This window comes from Bos indicus x Bos taurus, chromosome 22 (genome assembly GCF_003369695.1).
Source record: "Bos indicus x Bos taurus breed Angus x Brahman F1 hybrid chromosome 22, Bos_hybrid_MaternalHap_v2.0, whole genome shotgun sequence".
In the NCBI taxonomy this organism is placed as follows: domain Eukaryota; kingdom Metazoa; phylum Chordata; class Mammalia; order Artiodactyla; family Bovidae; genus Bos; species Bos indicus x Bos taurus.
The window spans coordinates 38,970,280-38,995,468 of NC_040097.1; the positions used below are offsets into that span (position 1 = coordinate 38,970,280).

Consider the following 25,189-nt stretch of genomic DNA (forward strand, 5'->3'; position numbering starts at 1 on the left):
CATCTTAATGAAATAAAAAGGCTTGCTTCTGCGGTCAGTAAAAATGTGGGAGTCTGTGGCTTTGGGGTCTGTTCACTGCTGTGAGGTCACGATTCTGATTTCCTCCTTTGTCCATCCACCCTTGAGATTTAAGTGATAACCTTAGTTCACTTCTTGGTTAATGAAAGTGTTCTAATTTGGTCTCATTTCAGAAGTTGCTAAGTTTTAAAGTCTTGAGTGGTGAGTAGGCGAAAGTTGAGATTACTATTTTTTTTTAGAGAAATGAATATAAGACATTAGTTAAGTGTATACAGTAGAAATAGATGGAAGAAATGACAATAAGTGAGTTTCAACCACAAAGCTTTTAGCAAAAGAAAGAAAAAAAGAGAAATCCAAATCTATCTTGAACTGCTTAAAATGAAATGAACATACTTCTTTTTGGATGAGGCTGTGCTTTAGCCTGTCTCAATACCAAAGTGGAAGAAAGTTCTAAATATTGAATTATCATTCCTTTGAAGAGATTTCCACCCCCACCCCTCTTCCAGCAGGGGCCTAGTTTGATGTTAGAAGAAGGGGAAGCGGAGTTGAGGTCTGGCTGAATCTGGGGGCCGAGAAACAGGACCTTGGATGACCTGAGTGTCAGCCACCTGATGGGCCTGCAGAGGACTGAAACATTTCTGGGACCTGTGTTTATTCGGGTATGTTTCCAGCAGTGCTGACAGAGTGAGAAGGGTCTATCAAGTAGGAGAGAAGCGCAAGTTACAGGCAGTAGGGAGGGAAGACTTCGAAGGAAGTGAAGTGAAGGTTCTCATTTTAGTCTCACTTGAAAATTAAAAAGTGAGCCCTTAGTAAGGGCCAGGTATTAGGCGGAGCACTTTGTGTGGGGTTTTTGGTTTGTCCCTCATGATGACCCTGATGGGAGGCAAGGTCCTGATGAGCGATAGGAATGGTACCCTCCCCCCACCATCCACACACACACTTTATTTTTTAAAATATGCACAAGGGAGTTGAAATTCAGAAGTTATGTAAGTTGCTTAAGTACACACAGCAGGTAACTGATGAAGATGGAATTTGAATGCAGGTGTTCTAGGTTGATGTTTCTGGCCTTTTTGAACATGCCAAGGGATGGTCAGTGGGAGACAGGTACTTCTTTCCAGGGATAGATGTTAGACGTTTTGTTTCTGGCTCCCAGTGTCTCAAAAATCTGTTGAAAAGGGCCAAGAGGCCTTTCTTCTCTGTTTTTGATCCAACAACATAAACTTGGCTTTAATTAGTTTTAGAAAAACAATCCCCTAAGAAACAGTGTAATTTCTTTTAAGCAGCAGATAAGTTGACGCTCTAGTACATTGAACCCAAATTTGACTGCTTACATGTTCCAGGCAATGTGCTAGGGGCTGGGAAGCAGTGGGAATGAATCATTCTGCTGTCCTGGCCCTCGTGGCTGTGCTGTGTGCTGTGCTGAGTTACTCAGTCGTGTCTGACTTGTGACCCCATGGACTGTAGCCCACCAGGCTCTGTCCATGGGCCTTCTCCAGGCGAGAATACTGAAGTGGGTTGCCATGCCCTCCTCCAGGGGATCTTCCCAACCCAGGGATCAAACCCAGTTCTCCTGCATTGCAGGCAGATTTTTTGCCAACTGAGCCACCAGAGAAGCCTTGCCCTCCTGGACGCATGGTCTAGTGGTGAAGACAGGTAAACTAGCAAACAAGTGAATATGGGATTTTCGGACAGTGGGAGTGGGCCCAGATAGTGTAATTGGGGTGCTATATGTATGGATGTGAGAGTTGGACTGTGAAGAAAGCTGAGTGCCGAAGAATTGATGCTTTTGAACTGTGGTGTTGGAGAAGACTCTTGAGAGTCCCTTGGACTGCAAGGAGATCCAACCAGTCCATCCTAAAGGAGATCAGTCCTGGGTGTTCTTTGGAAGGAATGATGCTAAAGCTGAAACTCCAGTACTTTGGCCACCTCATGCGAAGAGTTGACTCATTGGAAAAGACTCTGATGCTGGGAGGGATTGGGGGCAGGAGGAGAAGGGGACGAGAGAGGATGAAATGGCTGGATGGCATCACTGACTCGATGGATGTGAGTCTGAGTGAACTCCGGGAGTTGGTGATGGACAGGGAGGCCTGGCGTGCTGTGATTCATGGGGTCGCAAAGAGTCAGACACGGCTGAGCGACTGAACTGAACTGAACTGATAGAGAAATGTGTTGCCAACGTAGAACTCAGGTTTGGGGTGTCAGAGAGGGCTTCCAGGAGGCAGTGACATCAAACTGGGACCGTAAAGGTGACTGGGAGTTAGCCCCAGGTGGGGGACATAAGGAGTGTCAGGCAGCTGGAGCAGCGGATGCCAACACCTGGGGGACAGAAAGTGTACACAGTATGTTGGGGGAATCAGGAAAAATGCATCAGTGCTTGAGGGTAAAAGCAGTGGGGAGAGTCCAGAGAGATAAGGAAGAGATAGACAGGGACCGGATTATGGAGAGCCCTGAAGAGGCTTGGGAAGGTTTTAAGCAGAGGAATACATGGTCTGCCTTAGGCTTCTAAAAGGTCATGCTGGCTGTACATGTAGAATAATGGAGGTGAGAGAGATGAATAGGATGGATGATCTTATTTGCAAAGCAGAAGTAGAGACAGAGACATGGGGAACAAATCTATGGCTACCAAGGGGGAAAAGGTGAGATGGGAGGAACTGAGAGATTGGGATTGATGTATATATGTTTTTGACACTATATATAAAGTGGATAACTAGTGAGGATGTATTCCCAATGGTAGCACTGGGAAGTCTACTTAAGGTACTGTGGTGGCCAGAGTGGGAAGGAAGTCCCGACGGGAGGGGGTGTATGTATACATATAACTGATTCATTTTGCTATGAAGTAGAAACTAACACAACGTTGCTTTACAGCAACTATACTCTAATAAAAATTTTTTTAAAATGAAACAACAAAAAAAATCAAGGACCAGAATGAAGCCCAGTTGAAAAATGATTTTGCCTGAGATTTGTGGATTGGGCAGAGGAGTTAAAAAAAATAGAGGCTTTAAGAAATATATTCAAGCTTAAAATCAAGATTTGATGTTCATTTAAATGTCATCATTCATAATGTTTGACATATTTACTAAGCACCTACCACGTGGTCCGCACTGGTGATAGGAATGCAGTAGTATGCCAAACAGATCCCAGACAGATCTGGGCTTGTATTAGGGCAAGAGATGGAATAGGAATGAGTGTATTCTGGATCTGAGGGACCAGCACGGGCAGAAGTCCTGTGACAGGGATAAGGTGAGAGAGGACGGGAGGTGCCCCCAGACTTGTGGAGGTCGATGATGTGAGTGTGGAGGAGGAGAAGCAGATTGCGCAGATTTGGTCCATTGAGATGCTGTGGTCCATTGTGAGCTGAACCCCGGTAGCTCTTGGCCAGGAGATACAGACTTGTGGCTCTTCGTGGTATAGAAGCCGCTGGAGGCAGCAGAGTGGACAAGAGGACCGAGAAGGTGTAGGAAAGGCCGAGAGCAACACAGGCTGTGTGGCCTCAGAATCAGAGGACCATTTCACCCCGGGTTTCTTTTCTCCAAGGGGAGCTCTGAATTGGTGCATTTTTATCCCCACCTTTCTTAACAAATAGAATCCAGCATCCCGTTTCTTTCCACTCTGCTCAGGGAGCAGTTTCGGGGAGTGGGTGATGTGAGGCTCAGCAAACCTGCCCCAGCTCCATCTGCCTGTGGACGACACAGAGGCCAGAGTGATCTACCTTTCTCCACCCAGGTCAAGCCTGTCTGTGAGAAGCCTATTTCAGGAGTATTAACTGATCAAAGCAGTGGTGGGAGGTGGAGGTGGTATAGAAATACTGATCATTTTCATAGATGGCATGATTTAACTTCCTGCCAGGTATCAGGTTTGCCAAAAAATTCACTTGGGTGTTTCCATAAGCACTCATGGGAAAAGCCGCATGAACTTTCTGGCCAACTCAGTACATCAGCAGGTGCTTTATAAAGATGATCTCATGGAGCTTTATGACCACCTGCTGAGGGAAGCACTCTATTTGTCCCCCTTTTACAGATGGGAAAAGTAAGGCTTAGGGAAGGTGTGGATCTGGCCCGAAGCCCTACAGAGAAGAGCTGACAGAGCCAGGTTGGAACCCTGACAGGATGGATGCTGACAAGTCAAGTCTCAAGGAGAAATGCGAGAGTGTGCATGCGTTCAGAGGTCTTGGAGCATCAGAGGACAGATCAGTAGCAGAGATTCTGGGAGGCGCTTGTCGTTGTGGGGAGGGGTGGGGACAGGAGTGTTTGCCAGCCAGGCTCTTTGAACCTAGAATAGACCTCATCGCCGGTCCACACGGAAGACAAGACCATCCCTTAAGCGACATGGTGGGGGTAGGGGTGGGGGTAGTTCTATTATTGGGCGAGACGTGGAATTACAGGGTTTACAGGGTTGCTTCCGACCTTTATTCTATGATTTTGTATATTTGGAAAGTTCAGAATGCTCTGTGGTTGGGAGTTTCAGTATAATTCTACATTGTTCAGCTTTTTCTCAAGGGGTGAATTTGGCAGGATAATTACCTTCCTTAAAGTAAAAATATGTTGTCATAGGACACAAAAGAGTCCATTTGTGTGATACCCAGCTGACTTCTTATGCAGGAGATCCTTTCCTTTACTGAATTTGATTTTTTTTAATTTATTAATTTTTTCCAGTTTTATTGAGATATTTGACATGCAACATGTATAAGTTTAAGGTGTACAGCATAATGATTTGATGTATGTATCTATTACAAAATGATCGCCATAGTAAATTCAATTAACGTCTGTCACCACACAGTTATAAATTTTTTTTTCCTTGTGAAGGAAACGTTTAAGACCTACTCTTGATAACTTTCAAATATACAATACAATACTATGACCTACGCTTGTCACGTTGTACACTGCGTACCCAGAAGTTATTTTCTTAGACTGGACAAGGAAAGTTTAATATAAAGAATTTTTTTTATTTTTAAAAATTGAAATGTAGTTAATTTGCAGTATTACATAAGCTTCAGTTGTACCATGTAGTGATTCACGATTTTGAAAGACATTTGAAGCCCTAAAATCAGCCAGAAATAACAGCTAGTGGACAGAGAGATGGTTGGAGCTCTGGAGCTGGCTTGTTCTCATAGATACCTGCTGACCAACTCAAAGTTTCTTAGCAGCGAGCCCTAGGTGTCAGATGTACCAGGGTCCTGCAGCTCACTGGCAGGGTGGCACCAGCTGTTCTTCCGTGAGGTGATCCCCAGCCACTGTGTGAGTGACACAGGAGCCCTGGGTACAATGATGAGGAGTTCAAAGGCACAAATGGTCCAGGATCAGATCCATGGGCAGGCTCTCCCATCCTGCTTCTGAACAACAGGAAGTCTTCCAGAGATGGCTCCCAGGATGACTTTCTACCTCCTCCCCTCCAGACCCCAGAGGCCTGTTCTGTTGACTATCCTGGTGTTTACTTCCAGGACTTCACTGATGGTTGTGCCCTGCCCTCCGCCCCTTTACTCCCTCCTCATCCTTTTCCTCTTCCTCCACTTGGCTAATGGTAGGTGAGGGGAAGCTTCCAAAGGTTTCCCACCAGACCAGAGAGGGTCTGCCTGGTCCTTTGTGAGGGTACCCATTGTTTGGGACCCTGGGGAAGAATCTATCCCTGCCCTCGCCCCCCTCTTTTTTAACTAGGATGCCTGGCAGATTGCTCAGTTGAGGACCATTAACTTTGGTGGATGCATTAACCCATGTTTTCAGGAGGAAATATAAAGTATGCCTGAAGTTTATTTGTTCAACTATCTACTTAGTAAGAATATTGATTAGGAAGAAGAAACTTAATTTCCCCCCCTAACTTATCAAAGTATTATGTGGCAGCGACAGAAAAATTAGAAAATACCAAAGAAAAATTAGCAAATGGAATTGTGCACATAAAAGAAAATCAGTTCTTAATATTGTCACCAAGAATAAGAATGGTTAACATATTAATCCATGTTCCAGGCATCGCCATTGATGAACAGCTCTGTTTACCAGTCATGTGGACCAGAGTTATAACTCTGGCCTTCCTGCTTGTTAATCATATATGTCTTGGACATCTTAGCCTTTTGGCAGCTCAGTTTCCCAAGAGCAAAATGGTAATAATGGTAGTTCCTGCCTCATGCTGTGGTCCTGAGTATTTGAGAAGATTTGTAAAGGTCTCGGCCCAGTGGTGGGTGTGATAATGCTTGCCAAATGCTAGCCATTATTATTAGAAATGGTGGCAATGGAGAACCTTGCTGCATGGGCCTGGCGCCCAGACTTCTGTTGCGATTATCAATGCAAGCAATACTGAGTATGTCATGCTTTGTCATTCCAGGACACTGAATAGTGTCCAGTGCTTCCCATTCAGGACCTAAAGCTTCTAGTAAGGTGACCAGGTTGTGATCAAAGTTCAGAGACTCATGGGCATGCTGCTGTTTCCCGGCCTGGTCTCCACTGGGGCCAAGAGGGCTGGGAGAGACTCAGTCACAGTAGACAAGTCCCTTGCCCTCCTCCCTAGCCTGTATCTGCTCGCCTGGGTTCATCACTGTCCCTGGGTCCTTCTGGAAGTTTCTAGTGTGAAGACACAGATTCGGTCTGACTCAAAATTCAAATAGAACTTGTTTCCCAGTAATCAGTCCCAGAAGTACACTGACTTCCTTACCCTTTATAAGACTTTTAAATATAAGCACAGAAGGAAAATACCAATGCTCATGAGTGGTTTTGTTTTGAGTGTCTTTTTGGGATGTTTTTTAAAACAGGGGTTCCCAACCTCTGGAATCTAATGCCTGATGACTGATGTAATAGCAGTAGAAATAAAGTGCCCAATAAATGTTATGTGCTTGAATCACCCCCAAACCATTCCCTCCTCTCCCCGGTCCATGGAAAAATTGCCTTCAGCACAACCAATCCCTGGTGCCAAAAAGGTTGAGGACCGCTGTTTTAAAACATCGGTTTGCCTATAGGTGTGAAATACACAGTTAAGAAGAAATGACAGGATGATAGATTTGATTTCAGAGAGTGGGATGTGTCGAGCCGAGTCTCTGCTTGTTGTTTGTGTATCTCTCCCCAAGGTCTAGAGATGCTGGCTCTTTCGTTTTGAGAGTTTGTGTTCTCAGTTGCGCGCAATCTCTCTACGTAAGTTCATGTTCAAGGCAGTGCTCTTTATCTCTTGCAACATCTTGGCTGCTGGAAGGACAGATGAGTTTTTCCTCGCTGTTTCTCACAAGCAGTGAACTGAGGTTCTTTTATGGTTTGTTTTCAGTCCCTGCCACTCCTACTAAGGGAGGAGAAATGCTTCTTGAGGTTTCCCGCTGATCACTGAGGCATAAGTCTTCTGAAAAGAAAACTTGGCACCCGGAAAGCAATTTCAGGAGAGCATACTTCTCCATGCCATTCCAAGTCTTGTGGCGTGGTGGGGTGAATGCTTTCTGGCAGGGAAACTGGAGTAAAGAGATGGGCAAGGATGTTTAAGGGGGTCTGGGTTTGGAGGAGAGGTCTGGGAAAGACTGAGGTGACCCTAAACGTCTGTACACCAGGTGCCTGAGGAAATGATGAGGAGCTACTGCAGTCCATGCCAGCACACACTCTTTGTACAGAACTGAGCTTGTTTTTTATTTTTTTTTTACTTTTTAACTATGCTGTGTGGCATGTGGGCTCTGAACTTCCCCAACCAGGGATTGAACCCTTGCTCCCTGTCGTGGAAGCACCGAATCTTAACCACTGGACCGCTAGGGAAGTCCTTGAGCTTGTGTTGTAAATTTCAGGTTAGATTTTTTTTATAATTGACTCCCACTCCTCAATGTTTATGACCCTGATGAAAGCTCTTTCTATGAGTCATGTCAATATTTTTGTTGATAATTTGTGTGTGTGTGTGTTGTTTGTGTGGTGATTACTGGGCTGTGCAGAGATTTACTGACTTTATGAACACTGTGTGTGTTCCTGACCAGGGTTCTTAAGGGACTGCAGCCTGACTCTTCAGTTGTGTTGGAAGGGTTTGGACCAGGTGCTGAGTCTTTCTGCCTCTGCATGGGTTTCGTGGTGAAGGAAGAGAAGGAAAGACAATGGAATAGCATTTGCGTGAAGTGTATAGGTTGTTGAATTCTTAAAAGGCCTCTAGAGCTTTGTGGTATTTATTGCTAGGCTTCCTCATATTAATTCTGTTCCTTTGGTGCCTCAGCCCCAGGCCCTGCCGGACCCAAGTTTTATACCAGGTGTTTCCTTCTGCCTGAACATTCCCTGAGGCAGATTGAGCATGTTAATATTTCCTAAGTCAGACTTTCCAGCTCCTAATCATTGCAGAGTTCTTGGCAGACTTCCCTGTAGTCTTTATATTCACTATTTATTATCTAGGGTCTTCAACTTGGAGAATTGGATTCAGTCATGGTTTTGTTAGAAACAAGCCTTACTGTGGTTGGAATACCCTGAAATGAAAGGATAGATGGGGAAAAATGTGGCTGCATATGTCCTGCTTGGCTCAGCGAATTGCCTGCCTGTCACACACTGATTTAAATTTGACTTTTAAGCAGAACGCTTTGGAAAATTGAGCTAAGCCAATTCTCAGTGACTATCCCACCCCCAGTCCCGCCCCGAGCATTTCTTTCCTTCTAATAATGTTGCATATTTTACTTTGTCTAGGATTCTCAAGAAAGACATGTCTGACAAGATGTCTAGTTTCCTACACATCGGAGACATTTGTTCTCTGTACGCCGAAGGATCGACAAATGGATTTATTAGCACCTTGGGGTAAGAGCACCTGGTTTCTTGTGTGGCAGGGTTTGTTTAAGACATCAGAACATCAGCTTCAACATTGTGATTTTTCTAGGACATGAATGTTCCCATTTTATTTGATTTTTCCAGCGATGGTTGGAATCACAAATATCAGATCTCATATTAGCCAGGTTTAACCTCTTACACAAAAATGCCATTTGCCCATCCGTTCTGCAAGAGTGAAATCTCATCACTTAGTACTATTCATTCAGAATTATTGTAATAGCCTCTTCTTTCATACGTCAGAGGGAAAGTGCTAAGTGTATGGGATGAATGTTCAGATTAGTATTTACAGACCCAGGGAAGTGCTTTCTCTTTGTAAAAGCGCTTATTTTTAAATGGTGACTTGTTTGTTGTACAAGTAGAGACCAGAACTTCTCAGGTGCTTCTCTCTCTTCTTTGAGGCACAACGTTTTCTGCCTCAGATCACTGTGTGCATCTGAAAGTTACAAATGGCACCAAGTTCTTTAAATCAGATTTCTGGTGTTCTGTTCTTTCTTCAGTTGTTTTTTTCCCCCCAAGTCCGTATAAATACATTCCCTAATGTATTCATTTGATTATCTTTTGCCTTCTCCTCCTTCTATTGTCTGGAAGAGGAAATGAGAGGTGAATTAGTCCCGAAGGGCAGGCACAAGCAGAATGGGGAGTGAAGGTGGTTATCTCTGTAAGAGTTATACATGGTCTGTAATCTCTTTGCATGAAAAGGAGTGGTGGGTGGCATTGTGGTGTTTGGCAAGAGCTGATCTCAAATGTGGGGGCGGGGGAGGAAGGCAACAATTTCTCTAAGAACCTCATTGTCACAGCAGCCAGAACCATCCTTTTTAACCAGACTTCCTATTTAAAGTATGCCGATTCTCTGGTATTTTGTAAAGTAAGTGTATTCCCAGGCTCTCATTCAGTTACTCCATCCTCAAGGAACAAGTTATTTCAGGTAAAGAATTCTATAGCTCAGCTGGATCTCTCCGAATAAAGATTTTATTTTCAAAAGTCATCCAGTAAAAATGAGTGATCCATGACTGCTTGATCACCAGTCAAGTGGCTTTTTTTTTTTTTTCTTAAGCCTTTTTTAAACCTTTTTATACTAAAGACCTATCCTTCACAATATACTTTCTGTTGTTGTTCAGTCAGCAAGTCGTGTCTGACTCTTGCAGACCCCATGAACTGCAGCACACCGGGCTTCTGTGTCCCTCACCATCTCCCGGAGTTTGCCCAAGATACCTTCTGTAGCTTTTGGCAGAGTCCTGCTGCTTGTACCTCTCTGTTGTCCTTTTTTTCTTCTTGGCTGATTCCTTGCTTTTTCCATCTCTAGTTGAATCTTGCATCCTCTTATTTTTCTGCAATAATAAGTAGCAGTGGTAACTACCTGTATGAATCCTGTCCGTGTTTACAGCTCTGTGCTATGTACTGTATATCCACCATCCCTTTAATCCCCAAACAGCTTTTTACAGTGAGCATTATCATTATTGCTATTTATGGGGGCAAAAATCTCTGACCATCAGAGAGGTGAAGTCCCCTGCCCAGGGTTTCACAGCTACGAAGACTGAGAACTTCAAGACCAGTGCTTCTAACAGTTGCCCTTGGTGGGGCCAACTTCCCCTTCCCAGCTTGTCTGACCGCGCCTCTCTGGCTGAATTTGCTCACCCCCATCCTCATGGTCTGCCCACAACTCTTACCTGAGTGCCTTGTTAAGCCTCAGGCCCCCCTTATGCTCCATCTCTGGTCTGTGGCCCTAATTTCTTTTAATGGTGCCACTGCCTCTCCAGTCACCTAGGCTCACTTCCTGCCACTTGCTGAATCTACCGTGTCAGCCCCTAAAATCTTAGTACCTCTTTTTCTTCCAGAGCATCTCCTCTTAGATTTCCTATGAGGTACAGAGTTTTATAAGAGTTTTCATAAGTATTGTGAACAAATTAATAATAAGGTCTTCCCCTTTAACATGAGAATGACCCCTCTTTTTTTTATGTTAAGTTTTGGGCTCTAGTCTTTCCTTTAGATGAATATTTTATTCCCTTGGTTCTCTGCACATATTTGAGGATAACCGGTGTAAAAATGGATTTGGAAAATAAAGTTTGACCTCTTTTTCCTTCTCATATTTTTTACATTTATGGAGCGCTACTCGTGGATGACGATGAGTGGCTGCCAATTTTTGTGGAATCAGCATCCAGCGCTATTTATGTAACCCAGTTCCATTTATATAGATGGAAGTTACCTCCAAATGGCTTTATTGACTCACTGAACTTTAAACTCACCTAGGGCCTTGGAAGGCCCAAGTGTGTGACATGTAGTGTCTAGAGAAGTGCTTCTCAATCACGTGCGAAACTTGTGAAAAATAAAGATTCTTGGATCCCGTCCTGGAACACAGCTTTAGTAGGCCTGGGGAGGATGGGCACTTGGTATCACTATATTTAAGAAACAAAAAGTCTCATGAACATCTCCCTACTTAGGAATCCTTGAGACCAACTCTTCAATTTTACAGATGAGGAAACTGAGACCGGGGGAGTGAAGTGATACAGTCTGTGTCATGCTACTAGCAGGTAGCTGAAGGCCATCTGCAGTTCATTTTCTTCTAACCTAGAATGGGACCCTTTCTCCTACCCATACCTCCTTGCCTGAGAACTTGATTAATTTACCAAGCCCTACGTTGAATTCCAAGGCATGCCACCCCACTCCCCACCCCTATCCCCAGCTCCTGCCTACACATATTAGATCTGGTGGCGTTTCCTTGTTTATACTTGGAGGGGCTCACAGTGGGCAGGGGTTTATGTATACACTTTCTGCTCTTGATTTGTGCATGAATGTTGAGGCTGTGACCACACGGTCCCTCTTGTTAATGAAGAGAGCCTATGTCTTAGAGCCGAAGGAGGCAAGTTGCTGGTGGACTGTTCTAGAAACTTCGATCCATCCACTAAATAGATACTGAGTACCCAGCCTTGTTAGGAAGTGTGCTGGCCCTGGGTGAAGGGTGGAACCTTCTGGGTCACAAAGCAGGCACGCTTTCTGTCCTCGGGGATCTTGTTGCCTAGTGTATCATTTGTGTTTTAGCCCGGGAGGTTGGGGGGGTGGTGGGGAGGGACAGAGGCCAGGCAGAGGGAGCTTGGGGCAGGAAAGACTTGGGGTCTTCATGAGAAGATGGGGGCTCCGATTTAGGATCTTGAAAGATGTGTGAAAGAATTTTAGGATATGTTGGCAGACTTTGGAAAAGAAGCAGTAAGAGTTAAGGCTGGTTATTTAATGGTAACTAGCCTTTGGGATAAGACATATATTAATGGAAGAACCCCTGGAAAACCGTATTAGCTGGGATCAAGTTTTGTGGCCACTTGAAAAATGAGCCAGTCCTACCAATACCAGTTCTAGGAACTTGGGAAAGTCATGTAAACTCCTCAGAGCTTCAGTTTTCCTCATCTGTTCAAACCAAAAAAAAAAATTTTTTTTAAACAAATCAGTTGTACAAAAGCATTGTACAAGTCATATCGGTCAGTTGGAATTTTAAACATGGGGTCTTTATATATAGTTAGAGGCTGGTTATTTATCTGTAATTTTGTGCACTTTCCTCACTAGTCTTTTTGAAGCTCCAGAGTCCTCTCTTACTCCCATGCTTGTGTGCGTAGGGTTCCTTCCCCTTGAAAATGCTCCCTTCATCCTCCGCCTCTTTTTCCGTCTCCAGTAGTTGCCAGGTTGGCCTCTTCCACCGGCAGCTTCTCAGATAGCTTCAGGCACAGTGAGTTTCTGGCTGTATTTTGTCCTCTTCTCTTACAGCCTGCAGGTGATATGCTCCTTGTCAGTTTGTCTTTCTGGCTCCTGCATGAACCAGCCTTGAGCTCCCGAAGGGCAGGGGCCTGCCTCCCACCCATGTTCACATCCCAGGGCCTAGCTCAGTGCCTGGCATGGAGTGGGCCCCTTGGCTACCATTGGTTGGGTGCAAGGACCTTTTGTTGTGCCCCCGACCTGAGCTTTAGTACATGCTGTGCTCACATCGGGGCTTTCCAGGTGCCTCAGTGATAAAGAACTCACCTGCCAATGCTGGAGATGCAGGTTTGATCTCTGGGCAGGGAAGATTCCCTGGAGGAGGGCATGACAACCCACTCCAGTATTCTTGCCTGGAGAATCCCATGGACGGAGGAGCCTGGTGGGCTACAGTCCATGAGGTTGTAAAGAGTTGGACGCAACTGAGCACGTACACGCTGTTACGCACACTGCTCAGGTCTCTTCTGGACGTGGTTAAGTGAAAAGAGCCACAGAAAACAGTACCTTAATGTACAGTACCATTGCAGAAGCAGAGTCTTAGGCTCTTGAAGGAGGTTTCATTCCCTGGCTGGAGACTAGGGCAGCCTGTTTTGCATAGGAACAGCCCTGAGTATTTGAGTTTTGCCTAGTGCTTAGGGTTTTATTTTCTTAGACTTGGTTTGATGCAACATTTATCTTTCTTCTCTTTGCAGCCTGGTTGATGACCGTTGTGTTGTGCAGCCAGAAACCGGGGACCTTAACAATCCACCCAAGAAATTCAGAGGTAAGTTGGGTACCATTCCAAGGTGGGTCCCTTGCCTCATTTGAAAATTCATGAAGCCTGTTGCTGTGTATAGATATAGTTGTTGGTTTTTTTTTTTTTTTTTTAGTCAGTCATAGGTTTATTTGCCTACATATTTTTAAGATGTATGAGGCCAGTTTCAGGCTTTCTGAACTCTTAAAAGGCATAAATAAGTTCAGTGTCAAGATCATGAAGGCTTGTATTAGGACCTTCATTTTTTTCACTTGAATACATGCTGGTAAGCACGGATTCAGTTTAAAGCCTTACACTTGTGTTCGAACAAGTAGGATTTATGGATTGAGTCTCAAGGAACATGTGGTGTTTCAGCAGAACTTACTGTTCCATTGGGAGCTTTGCTGTCCTTACATACTTCACCTCGCAGTGAGGAGTTCTTATTATTACTTACCTTTTGAGTTAAAAGGCACAGGTGGGACAGTCTTCCTGCTGGTGGCCTTGCACTGTTGGCTTTCTTTGTAGACCTCTTGTGTTTGATGTCTTCCTTGGAAGGTAGATTAGTGTATTGCAGGAGGTGTCTAAAATATAATTGGTATCTTAAAATGAGAAATATTTTGTTGTTATTTTTTGCTGCTGTTGTGGTTAGTGCTTCGCAGCTCTGGCTGCGTAGTAGAATTATCTGGGAGAGATATTAAGTTACATGGCTGCCCAGGGCCACTCTCCAAACCAGTTAAAGAATCTCTCAAGGTTGGGGACTAGGCACTGGCAATTTTAGGGCAGTGATTTTTGTTTACAGCCAGGGCTGAGAACCCAGCGGGTTAACTATTTGACTGATGGCCTCTGTCCCAGAGAGTTTAAACCTTGCTGTTTGCAGATTGTATCTTTCGAGTTATGACTTCTTTTTGTTCTTACATGATTTAGAAACTAATTGAGGTTTTTGAATAAAATCTGCAGAAATTAGAATAAAATAGGCGGTTGTTCAGATGGAGAGAAGCCATTTGGAAGGTGTTCGGTGTTCGGTGTTGCGCTGCATCCAGTTGGCGTGAGGCTCCCAGGAGCATGTTTTCACCTGGGGAGGAGGCTGGTGGGAGTCTGTTTAAAAAAAAAAAAAAATTGGCATAAGCATATACACCTCTGTTGCCTTTTTCTTCTCAGTTCTTGCTCCATGTCACCTTCCAAAACAGAATCCTGAATGCAACAGAAAGATTTGATCCAATGATCATAATCCTGTCACTCACTCATAGAATTAAGCCCTTCCTTCTGAATTATATAATACGTTGCAGTTTTACCATTTAAAAGAGCCAAGCATGAGGGACTCCGTGCCAACATTGAGTGTGGCCACACTCATACTGTGCTGAGGGTCTGCCAGCATTTCTAGCCGATGGAGAGGGTGTACTCTCCCTGGGAGGGGATTGAAGCCCTGGAAGGTGGAGGTTTAGTAGCCTGTCTGGAATCATAGAGTTGCTGACGGATGGACTAGGAGCTGGGATTCTCAACTTGGGCTGAGAAATCACCCCGGGGATGTTCAAAAACACCCACTTTTGAGTTCTACCTCCAGAGATTCTCATTTAACAGGGTATTTGAGATATTTTGAAAATTCCCTGATTGAGTCTCCCATGCAGCCTAGGTTATGAACCACCGCTATTAGGGCCTGAGCTATAAACTCGTGGCTTTATTATGTAGCAGGAAGCTGGTCCACAGAGTGCTTTTACAGTTGGGACCAAGTGGAAGGGATGTGGAGCCTATTGCTTGGGTCCAACATGAGCTCCTATCCTATTCTGCACCCGGGCTCTGGGAGCTGGGAAAGGAAGCTGAGGAAGATGTTAGCATACTATTTAGAGTTAACCAGTGGCTGTCTGAATATAAGTTTGCTGCTGCTGCTAAGTTGCTTCAGTCGTGTCCGACTCTGTGCGACCCCATAGACGGCAGCCCACCAGGCTCCCCCATCCCTGGGATTCTCCAGGCAAGAACACTGGAGTGGGTTGCCATTTCCTTCTCCAATGCATGAAAGTGAAAAGTGAAAGTGAAATCGCTCAGTCGTGTCCAACTCATAGCGAGCCCATGGACTGCAGCCCACCAGGCTCTCTGTCCATGGGATTTTCCAGGCAAGAGTACTGGAGTGGGGTGCCATTTAGAACATTGAAATAAACAAGATAATAGCCAAGGGAAATCAGAAGAGATGTGTGTTTTCCTGGCACTAGGATAAAAGTGCCTGGTGCTTAGATGTATATCTGGTGGCTGATTGAAAGAGATTTTTTTTGAGATAAAAGTAACAATTCCTGTAGAGGCTATTTGGAAAGAACCAAACTGGCAACCCACACCAGTATTCTTGTCTGGAGAATTCCATGGACAGAGGAGCCTCGCAGGCTACAGTCTTCAGGTCGCAAAGAGTCAGACACGACTGAGTGACTTTCACTCACTCACTCAAACTCTGTTTATGGCCTGGCTTGGATCCACTGGTGGTCACGTGACAGTGACTTGATTTGTTGACTGTCTTTCTCCATAAATTAAAAATAAAGTGTTCTAGGTTGTGAGGTTCTTTGTACTTGTGGGAAATCTGGTTCAAAACATGCTTTGTAGCTGGCTTTGTGAATGTAGGTCACGGCTGCCTCAATTCCTCGTGGTGAGTGGGAGGCTGTCTGCACACAGGTGAGGGGCCCTGACCCATCTCCCGTTGCAGCCACTGGAAGGTCTCTTGCACCCTGGAACCCAGGTGATGTTTTCCAAAAAGCAACCCTTCAATTGTGGTGTAGTGTTTGAAACATTTTTCTCTAAAACAAAAAGAAAGATGTTTCTTTTGAAAGGGATTACTGCCTTTCCAAATACAGATCCGTTTTGAAGGTTGAAGTCATTTTGATGTTTAGAAATGGTGCATTGGGCAATTAGGTGGCATTTCTTGTCCATTTCCTTGCTGTGCCAATGCACCCTGAAATTTACCAGACACGTATGGAAAAGTGAGATGCTGGGGAGTGGCTGGTTAAAATGATGGAGTCTTTACATGAGCAATCAGCCAAGCTACACGTAGTCATTTGGGTTTGCTGTTGCTTCCTTGCCAAGTTACTTCCTATATTGAGAACCATCATAACTTGTTCTTAAGTAAATGGAAACCAAAGGCCGATTGATGTTAATACTCCGTGTGGCTTCTGACTTGGGGTTTTAATTCTGGGAGCTCCTCTTGAAATCTGCCAACCTAGCAGTTAATAACATAGCCTGGAGGATTGGGCTTCCAGGGTTCAAATCCAAATTCTGCTAATTCTTAGCTCTGTGACCCTGGACAAATGGCGTAACCTCTGTGAACCTTGGTTTTCTCATCTGTGAAACGCGCGATGATGTTAGTCCCTTGCTCAAAAGGTTATTGTGAGGATTAAATGTGTGTTCCAAATTTAGTACTGATGGTCCTTAGTTAAGGGCTTGGGAAGCCTTAGTTACTTCTGTCTTTTCATTCCCAGTTCTCAGTACAGAGCCTGATCCTCAGAGGTGGTGGCAGAAGGGACAGAAACTGTATGTGAATAATGATATGAGAATAATTATAGATGGTTCCTCTTTTTGTCTTTAAATGCTTTGTGGGTAGCAGTGTGTGCATGGACCACATGGGCCTGGATTCGAGGCTCAGTGTTCCCATATACAACTGAGTGACCCTGATAGATTACTTAAATCTCTGAGCTTATGTCTTTACTCATGAAATGGAGGGAAAAGAATTCCTTCCTCATAAAGATATAGGGAGGAAGGTAATATGGCTAAGGAACCAAACAGAGTACTTGAGTACATGAGGCTTGCTCAAGTGACTGGAAGCTATTATTTTTTCATGGTAGATGCTGATGAGTTAAACTGTTGAACACACTTGCTTCTTTCTGATGAGTAAAAGTACACTTCCAAGTGAATTGCTTTCTTTGCGATTCCTTTGAATGTATCTCCTGCCCCTGACGTTGTTGTGGGTAGGAAGAAGAGATTGGCTGCAGTTCTGTTTCATGGAAGCCAAGGCATTTTCATTATCTGAATGAATTTTGGACCATATCCTTGTCCTCTCAGTGATGAGAACTGAGGTGTAGAATCATTTAATTACTTTAGTCCTTTTGTTAATGTGGTACCATTTTAAAGCACCTGTGTCAGTGGAAGGTAAGGCAGAATCTCTTTTCTTCCTCATGAGTGTCATTTTGCCCGTAGTTTGAAAATAGAGAAGGCAAACATCAGATTGAAACTGGGAATAGAAACTTTGTGGTTAGTGATTTCCTTTCTCTGGATTGTCTTTTCCTTTTCATTCCCACCCTTCCCTTCCCTGTCCTAAATACACTGGCATCTTCTACAAAGAGAAGATGGAAGCTAACAACCATTGTCCATTTCCATCCTAGAAGGACTGCTGTTGTAAGTTGAACCTCCAGTGTTGTTGGAGTAGAAGTAACTGGGGCTTCTGGGAAACAAGATCAGCTTTGGTGATGATGATGACATTTATTGTGTAATCCCTTTTTTTCAGATCGGGGAAATTGTCCAGTTCTTGCCCTCAAAACTTGATCTTCTCCATTTAGGTCAAGAGGCTAACTTTGACCTCACATTCTTGATCTTGTACGGGATACTACGCTATCAGTGTTCCCAATGTGTGAGAGATTTTTAATCTTGTAGTTAAACCTTTAGTTTTAGAAAAGAAGCTGTTTTGAATGGTAACTCAGAGTTAAAGCTGTGGGGAGGAGCTTGGGCAGGGAAAGGTGAGGAGAAAGGAAGCATTCTGCTATCTTTGGTGGTTCATAGGAACTGGGGAAGAGCTCAGAGATCAGGCTGAAAGTGTGCATATTCTAGATCAGCATCTCCCTTGTTCTCTGTGTTTCCTCTTTCTCTCCTAATCAAAGTTGGTTTCAAGTGCAGTAATCCACTGTTAATCTGTTGTGAAAATGAGTCAAGCATTGAGGTTCTTCTGTGTTCCAGCTGCTGGCCTTGATGAAGAGAGGTGAAATGACTTGAACACGGTCTCCCTGGCTTTCAGGAGTCTTTACAAGTGTCACAGAGAAATAGACCCACATTATAAATAACAGTACCAACTACTAGGGGCTTCCCAGGTGATGTGTTGGTAAGGAATCCACCTGCCAATGCAGGAGATGCAAGAGACATGGATTTGATTCCTTGGGTTGGGAGGATCCCCTAGAGAAGGAAATGAGAATCCACTCCAGTATTCTTGCTTGGAAAATCCCGTGGACAGAGGAGCCTGGTGGGCTGCAGTCCCTGGGCTCACCGAGAGTCGGACATGACTGAGCATACGTGTCATGTTAACATTGATGGAGCATTTACATTTACACTGTGCAAGGCACAGTGTGGATTGTGGATTCTCTCTTTTAAGCTTTGTAACCTTCCTGTGAGGCACAGATATTGGTGTTCCCATTATATAGATGAGGAGATGGAAGCCTTGAGAAACATGGTCAGTTAAATATCCCTTCTTAGACTGATTGTTATTCATTCCACAGACATTTATTGAATGCCTCCTATGCACCAGCCATTTATACTCCAGGGAAGAAAGATACATTCTCAAGGAAGTCAGTGCCAGTTCACAGTTAAAATCTTTAAGAAACATGTTGAGAGTGATTTTGTGTCCACATGATAGCTGTTTGTAAGGGAGCAGAGGCCCAGCTGGTAAAGTATCCTTCTATAAAGTACGAAAGTCACCCCTGTTATCTAGTAGTTCACTGGGGCAAAGTAGATAATGCCACTTGATGTGCATTCTCTCCTGAGCTTTGCAACACCTCCTCAGCCCAGGGTGTGTCTGTTTTATGCCTGATGCCTTTTGGGCTGACGAGGAGGAGCTGGCCCAGCATCTCATGGCTTGTGAGTGTCAGAGTCAGACCAGAACTCCCTTGCAAAGGCCTGAACCCAGTGCCTTGCTCTCGCTCTCCCCGGCGGAACCTTCCCAAAGCATGAGGGTTCCTTCAAGCCATGGTCCTGTTACCTGCCATCTCTAAATGAGAATAGACTAGGTTATTACTTCTCTGCTGTCTGTCCAAGCTCTTTTAACTTTAATTTAGGACTGTATGAATGAGGAAGATGGAAGCCTTGGACTCTTTGACTTAATGCATTTTTAACTTTTTACCTGTCAATGGGGCAAGCTGTGGCTTATGCAATCTGTGATCTGCAGCATTCTTTGAATTCTATTTGTAGTGCAAATGAGGGTCTGTCTCCTGAGTGAAATGTTGGCTGAAGACTCTTGATAGCTCAGTATGTGTTCACTTTAAAACAATGAGAGCGTAGGAATCATGGTCTCAGATGATACTGGGATGATGAGTGTGTTGGTTGGCTATGGTAAAGCACTCTGGATCTAAAGGCATGGCTGTGAACTTGAGGATCAGACTTCTGGTCTTTTCATTTTCAATAGCTCTTCTGTAGTCCCAGAACGCTTGTACTGTCAGCCTACCTTTTAGAGAGCTTGTGGATTTATTTATCTATTTTTGGCTGTGCTGGGTCTTCATTGCTGCCTAGGCTTCAATGGCAACCCACTCCAGTACTCTTGCCTGGAAAATCCCATGGACAGAGGAGCCTGGTAGGTAGGCTGCAGTCCATGGGGTCGCTAAGAAGCGGACACGACTGAGCGACTTCACTTTCACTTTTCACTTTCATATATTGGAGAAGGAAATGGCAACCCACTCCAGTGTTCTTGCCTGGAGAATCCCAGGGACGGGGGAGCCTGGTGGGCTGCCGTCTATGGGGTCGCACAGAGTCGGACACAACTGAAGTGACTTAGCAGCAGCAGAGAACAGGGGCTACTTCTCTAGTTGCCATGCGTGGACTTCTCATTTCAGTGGCTTCTCTTGTTGCGGAGCATGGGCTATAGGGCACATGGACTTCAGTAGTTGTGGCTCGTGGGCTTTAGAGTACAGGCTCAGCACAGGCTTAGTTGCTCCAGGACATGTGGAATCTTCCTGGACCAGGAATTAAATCCATGTCTCCTCCATTGGCAGGCAGATTCTTTATCACTGATCCACCAGGGAAGCCCCTCCCTCGTAACAGCTTTGAAGAGGCCAGGGGGGGGGGGGGGGGGCGGGGGGGGGGGGGGGGGGCGGAGCTCAACTAAGAATGGCATTTTTCATGATCAAGTGATGAGAAGTATTTGCGTACCAGCAACTTACTTATCTGATAATAATCTGACCCGAGATTCAGTCCGAGGTGGGGAGTGGCTCTTGTAGGAAAGATGTAGGAAAACCACTAGCACTGGAGTAAAGAGCCCACCTAACCTGAGAGCTAGCATCTGGCCCAGGCTCTGCCACCAACCACTGTGACACCGTGGGGGAAATCACTGCATTTTCTCCAGGCTTCGGTTTTCCCATCTGTTCAGTGGGCTTTAGCTTGAAGCCGTGATCAGCACCAGAAGCAGGCTGGTTACCATTTCACAAGGCAGCGCTGGTGTCCAGGAGCCTTGTCTGTCCAGAAGTAGGTTTCTCTTTCTTTGGGATTATAGGTCTTCTTTGTCAAGATAAGACAAGTGGATGGAAACAGCCAAGTCTTATTCTAAGGCCAGGTGGGGACACGGCCAGGATCTTGGGTCACAGGGTCCCCTGGACTAGGGTGGCAGTAGCAAACTCAGCACTCAACTTTCTTTCACACCTGCTGTCCTTTGCTGCCCGTAGTCTAATTGTTGCTAAGCAACATTATTTCTGCTTTTTTTTTTTCCCTCCCTTTTCTTTCGGCAAGGCCTTGAAGGCATGAACCGGTATCTTATTTAGTTTTTAAATACCCACATGCCAAGGGGAGGGCCGCTCTTAAATTTTGTTTGTTCTTTTGATTGTAATCCATGATGGGCCTTTCGCAGTGGGACTCTGTTTCTGCCTGTCGTGTTAAATAAGGCAGAGAAATCAGTCTATTTAAGGTGCTTGTCAAGTATATGCCTTGAGGCACATTCAAGGTTTTGTGTGTGCGCGCAGCTGCTTTGTGGGAAAAGTCTCTGGCAACTTACTCCGTATTCACAAAATCAATTCAAATTTAATAAAAAGATTAGTAGGTTTTTTATAATATTCATTTCAGATTTACCCGCTTATCCCAATCTCGCACCAACAGACTCCATCTAAAGAGAACAACACTGTAATTTAAATCAATTCCCCGGGCAACATAGAAGGCTCCCAGCATGTCACACAGTCACTGGTGCGATGCCTGCTGCTTGATTATACCAGAGTCCCACACACTGCACGTGGCCCTTGCTGGATTCCTGCCGACTTGCTCACAGCTTTGAGATGCTTGTCTGAAGGTGCTGGGTGTCCTGCGCATGGGCATAGGAAAGCTTTTTGCTCCGTTGCCTTGGATGGCTTTGTTTTTGAACAGCTGAGTCACCCCTGGAAAGTAGACCTTAGACCCCTGTTGTATATTCGTTGACTCACAATCATCTCTCTGCTAATGGAGAGCACATTTCAGCTCTGCGTGCACAGAGTGCTTCCAGAGTAAGGGATCTGTTTTCTTTGTCATCTAATTGAATCTCGGGTCTGCTGTTGTGGCTTCCTCCATTGAGGGCAAAATTAAAGTGGACAGAGAGCACGTGTAATTGGGTCATATTTTCATACTGCTCTACAGTTCTCCTGAAAGCACAACCTAGTGGTTGATGAAGGACTTTCTTTTGGCAAAGGCTTCTATAATCCTGTCTTCAGAGCATTGATGAAGATGTGCGGTGAATCACTTGAGTTTCTGGTAGCATTTTTCCCTTCCTTTTTTTTTTGACATTTGAGGAAATGAGGGAGATTTAGGAAGTCTCCTGGGGTCAAAAAAGCAATTCCATGTCCAAATTGGGATTGGGACACACCTTGGATCTCCTCCCATACTATCTTTTTTGTTCTGTCATCTTGTGTAAATAAATGATAATCTAGTTTCCATAGGTGCAAATAATAGTGAATACCATGTATTAATATAGTGACTACATACATTAATTAAATTTTATCTATTTAATTTTGATAGTTTCCTTTACTTTCATTATTTAGCCCTCATCACAACCCCATAAGGCAGCTACAGAGCAATGAAGTCTTCCCCTCCTTTTATAGATAAAGAACTGACACACAATAGGTTGAGTGGTGGTCCAAGTTACATAGCTCAAAGTGGCAGAGCCAGGATTTGAACCCAGACAATGTGACGTCAGAAACCCAACTATCTTTAGAAGGAGATGGGCCTTCGAGTATTCTTTGCAAAATTACTGAATTCCTTCTTAATTGGTTTCTTCCTCTTTGTTGTTCAGTCACTCAGTCATGTCCAACTCTTTACGACCCCATGGACAGCAGTATGCCAGGCTTCTCTGTCCTTCGCTGTCTCCTGGAGTTTGCTCAGATTCATGTCCACTGAGTCGGTAATGCCGTCTAACCTTCTCATCCTCTGCCATCCCTCTCCTTCTTGACTTCAGTATTTCCCAGCGTCAGGGTCTTTTCCAATGAGTCAGCTACTACCAACTCTACTTCTTCATCCTCTACTACCCTGAAAGATGACATTCTGAGATGTGCTACCCAGGAGCAAATGTCTGTGTACAAGAGGTCCATGCTAACTGCCTACTTAACAGTCTTGAGCATAGTGTTTATCACAGCTGTCTTCTGTTTTTGTCTCTGCAGCTAGATTTTGGAGCACCTGGAGGGACCAAATCTTTTGCCCTGCCCTCCTGGCCCAGTGCCCAGCATAATGCTGGTCTTTAGTTAAAAGCTGGTTGAAAAGAATTTCGTGCTAAATGGTTTTCACTGTTCCCAGCTCTTGCAGTGTTTTTGCTGAGGACATTTTAGGTTAGCTGAAGGCTGATTTTTTTTTTTTCTTTTTTAAACAAGAATGCCTGATGCCATCCTATAATCTTTCCCCAGACTACCTGAGTCCAGAAAGCTTTCTGAAAACAGATTTCTTATAGTTGACTTGCCTTCTCCCAGGAATGTGGACTGACTTCATCCTCTGAGGGTATCTTCTCCTTGATGCCAACCCCCCCGCCCCTGCCCTGTGTTGGATCTTTTTTCTCTTTTGTGCCTATAGTTTTGAGATTACCTGACTTCATTCAATACATGATCATGAAAAACAATAATTCCCTTCCTTCTTTGTGCCTGGCCTTCTGGCAGAGTCATGGCATGCCTTTGCTCTTGACTGTTGGAGCATCCCTGTGGTGTGGTAGTGTATCATCCCCATTTTACACTGGGTACCCTGAGCCCAGAGAGGGTTAGTAACTAATCTGGACTAAGCTGGAATTTGAACCCATGTCTGGAGGGTTCTTGACGGTATCTCTACTCAACCGCTTGAGTGAATTAATAGAGTTGTGTTTCTCCAGAAATGTTTGGGGCCGCTTAGCACCTCCTGGGGTTCCACATTTAAGTCATACTGCTCCGTGGGGATAAATCTAGAGGGATAACTAGGAGGATAGGATAGTTCTCGAAGCGATGATGTTTGTGCTGAACTGCGAAAAATGGGAGAGACTGTGAGGCATTTTAGACTAGTTGGGTGACAATATTTCTCACCTAAGTTGCTGCCGTGGCCTCCTTGCTGGTTTCTGCACTTGCTTCTTGATTCTTTGTGTCTGAGCGTGGGGCCCGTCCCATCTGTTCCCCATGGCCAGAGGAATCAGTATAGGTCTCATGATGTTACCTGGTTGCTTGGCGCCCTCAGTGGTTCCCTACTTGTGCTTAGGATAGAGGACATGCTTTCAGGGTTCACAGGGTCCTGCATGAGTCACCCCGCTTACCTCCCAGCCTCACCTGCAATCCCCACTCCATGACGTCTGCTCCAGCCACACTGAGTCATTTCGTCCTGGCTGTCAGGGAACTTGCTCTGCACTCTGGGCGTTTCATGTCCTTCATCTTCTCTCTGAAATGATCTCCCCATCTGCATCATGCCCCTGGGACCCCTCATCATCCTCAGTCCCTGGAGCCGGACTGATTGGGTTTGACCCTCAGCCCTGGTTTTTGCTGGTCATGTCGCCTTCAACCTCTCAGTCTCTCCATTTTCTCATCTGGAAAATGGTAAGATTATGGTATGTGCCTCACGGTGTTTTGATGAGAATCAGAAGAGCCTGTCCACGTGAAACACTTAAGGAGTAGTGGCCCATGTTAAATGCTCTGAACAGTTGGCTGTCATGGCTGGGTTTTGCCTTTGGTCTTACCCCCCCCATTCATTGTGAGCTCGGAAACCACGCCTGTCTCCCCTAAGGCTTTGCACAGGCAGGCTCTTCCATATTTGTAGAATAAATGAGGAAAAGAATGTGCATCCAGGGATCTTGCTAAAACTCAGGTCCTAATTCAATAGGTCTGGGTGAAGCCTGAGATTCTGCATTTCTGACAAGCTGCTGTGCTGATGCAAGGCCCTAAGGGACAACGGCCAGTTGTCTTCTCTCGCTTTAAGGCTGTCATGTGGACGAGGGATGTTCAGAGCCCAGAACAACAGAGAATTAGGGCCAGCAGAGGCCAGTGACCAGAGGCAGAGTTTCAGATTTTAGGAACATGCTTCTGACTGTCATCAGTGCTGAGTGATTGCTCAAGGAAGAGGCCTGCTTCAAAGGACGGGTTTCCCCTCATTCACAGGAGACTAAGCATTTGTCAGAGATGTTGGAGACAGTTTCTACCGTGGGACAGAGATTAGGTAGATGATCCCATCTGTCTGTGTTTTCCCATCGAAGGACCCAGCTGTTTCTTCTCTTTCTGCTTCCCGTGGAAGCACTGTGTTTGGGGACATTGGGTCAGCAAACAGCTGGGGAGAGTACAGACATGCTGTCCAAGTGAGAAGCTCTCAGAGAACCAACTGTGTTCATTTCATTTTGTTGAAGACCATTGGTCATAGTGGAAAGATGGGATTATTGAATATTTGAAAAGGTGAGCAAATATAAAGAAACTTACCTATCTGAATCAAAATCACCCCTAATCTGGTTTAAATGAATAGGTAAAATGTATTGGGGGAGGGGGCGGTGGGTGACTGTAGGCTTAAGAAATTCTGGCTCTGAGGTCAGACTGGGGTTCAGGTCCCTCGGCCCCACCTGTCATGA

General features: G+C 44.9%; 1 protein-coding gene across 7 annotated transcripts in view; it reads left to right on the top strand.

Moving 5' to 3' along the window:
- ITPR1 (inositol 1,4,5-trisphosphate receptor type 1) overlaps positions 1-25,189 on the top strand; it is a 352,733-nt gene that overhangs the window by 19,295 nt on the left and 308,249 nt on the right. For all 7 annotated transcript variants that reach the window (XM_027522186.1, XM_027522187.1, XM_027522189.1 and 4 more), the window contains exons 3-4: positions 8,631-8,738; positions 13,199-13,269. In XM_027522186.1, the coding sequence (XP_027377987.1) occupies positions 8,647-8,738; positions 13,199-13,269 (163 nt within the window). In that variant the 5' untranslated portion in view covers positions 8,631-8,646. The remainder of the gene's footprint in view (positions 1-8,630; positions 8,739-13,198; positions 13,270-25,189) is intronic.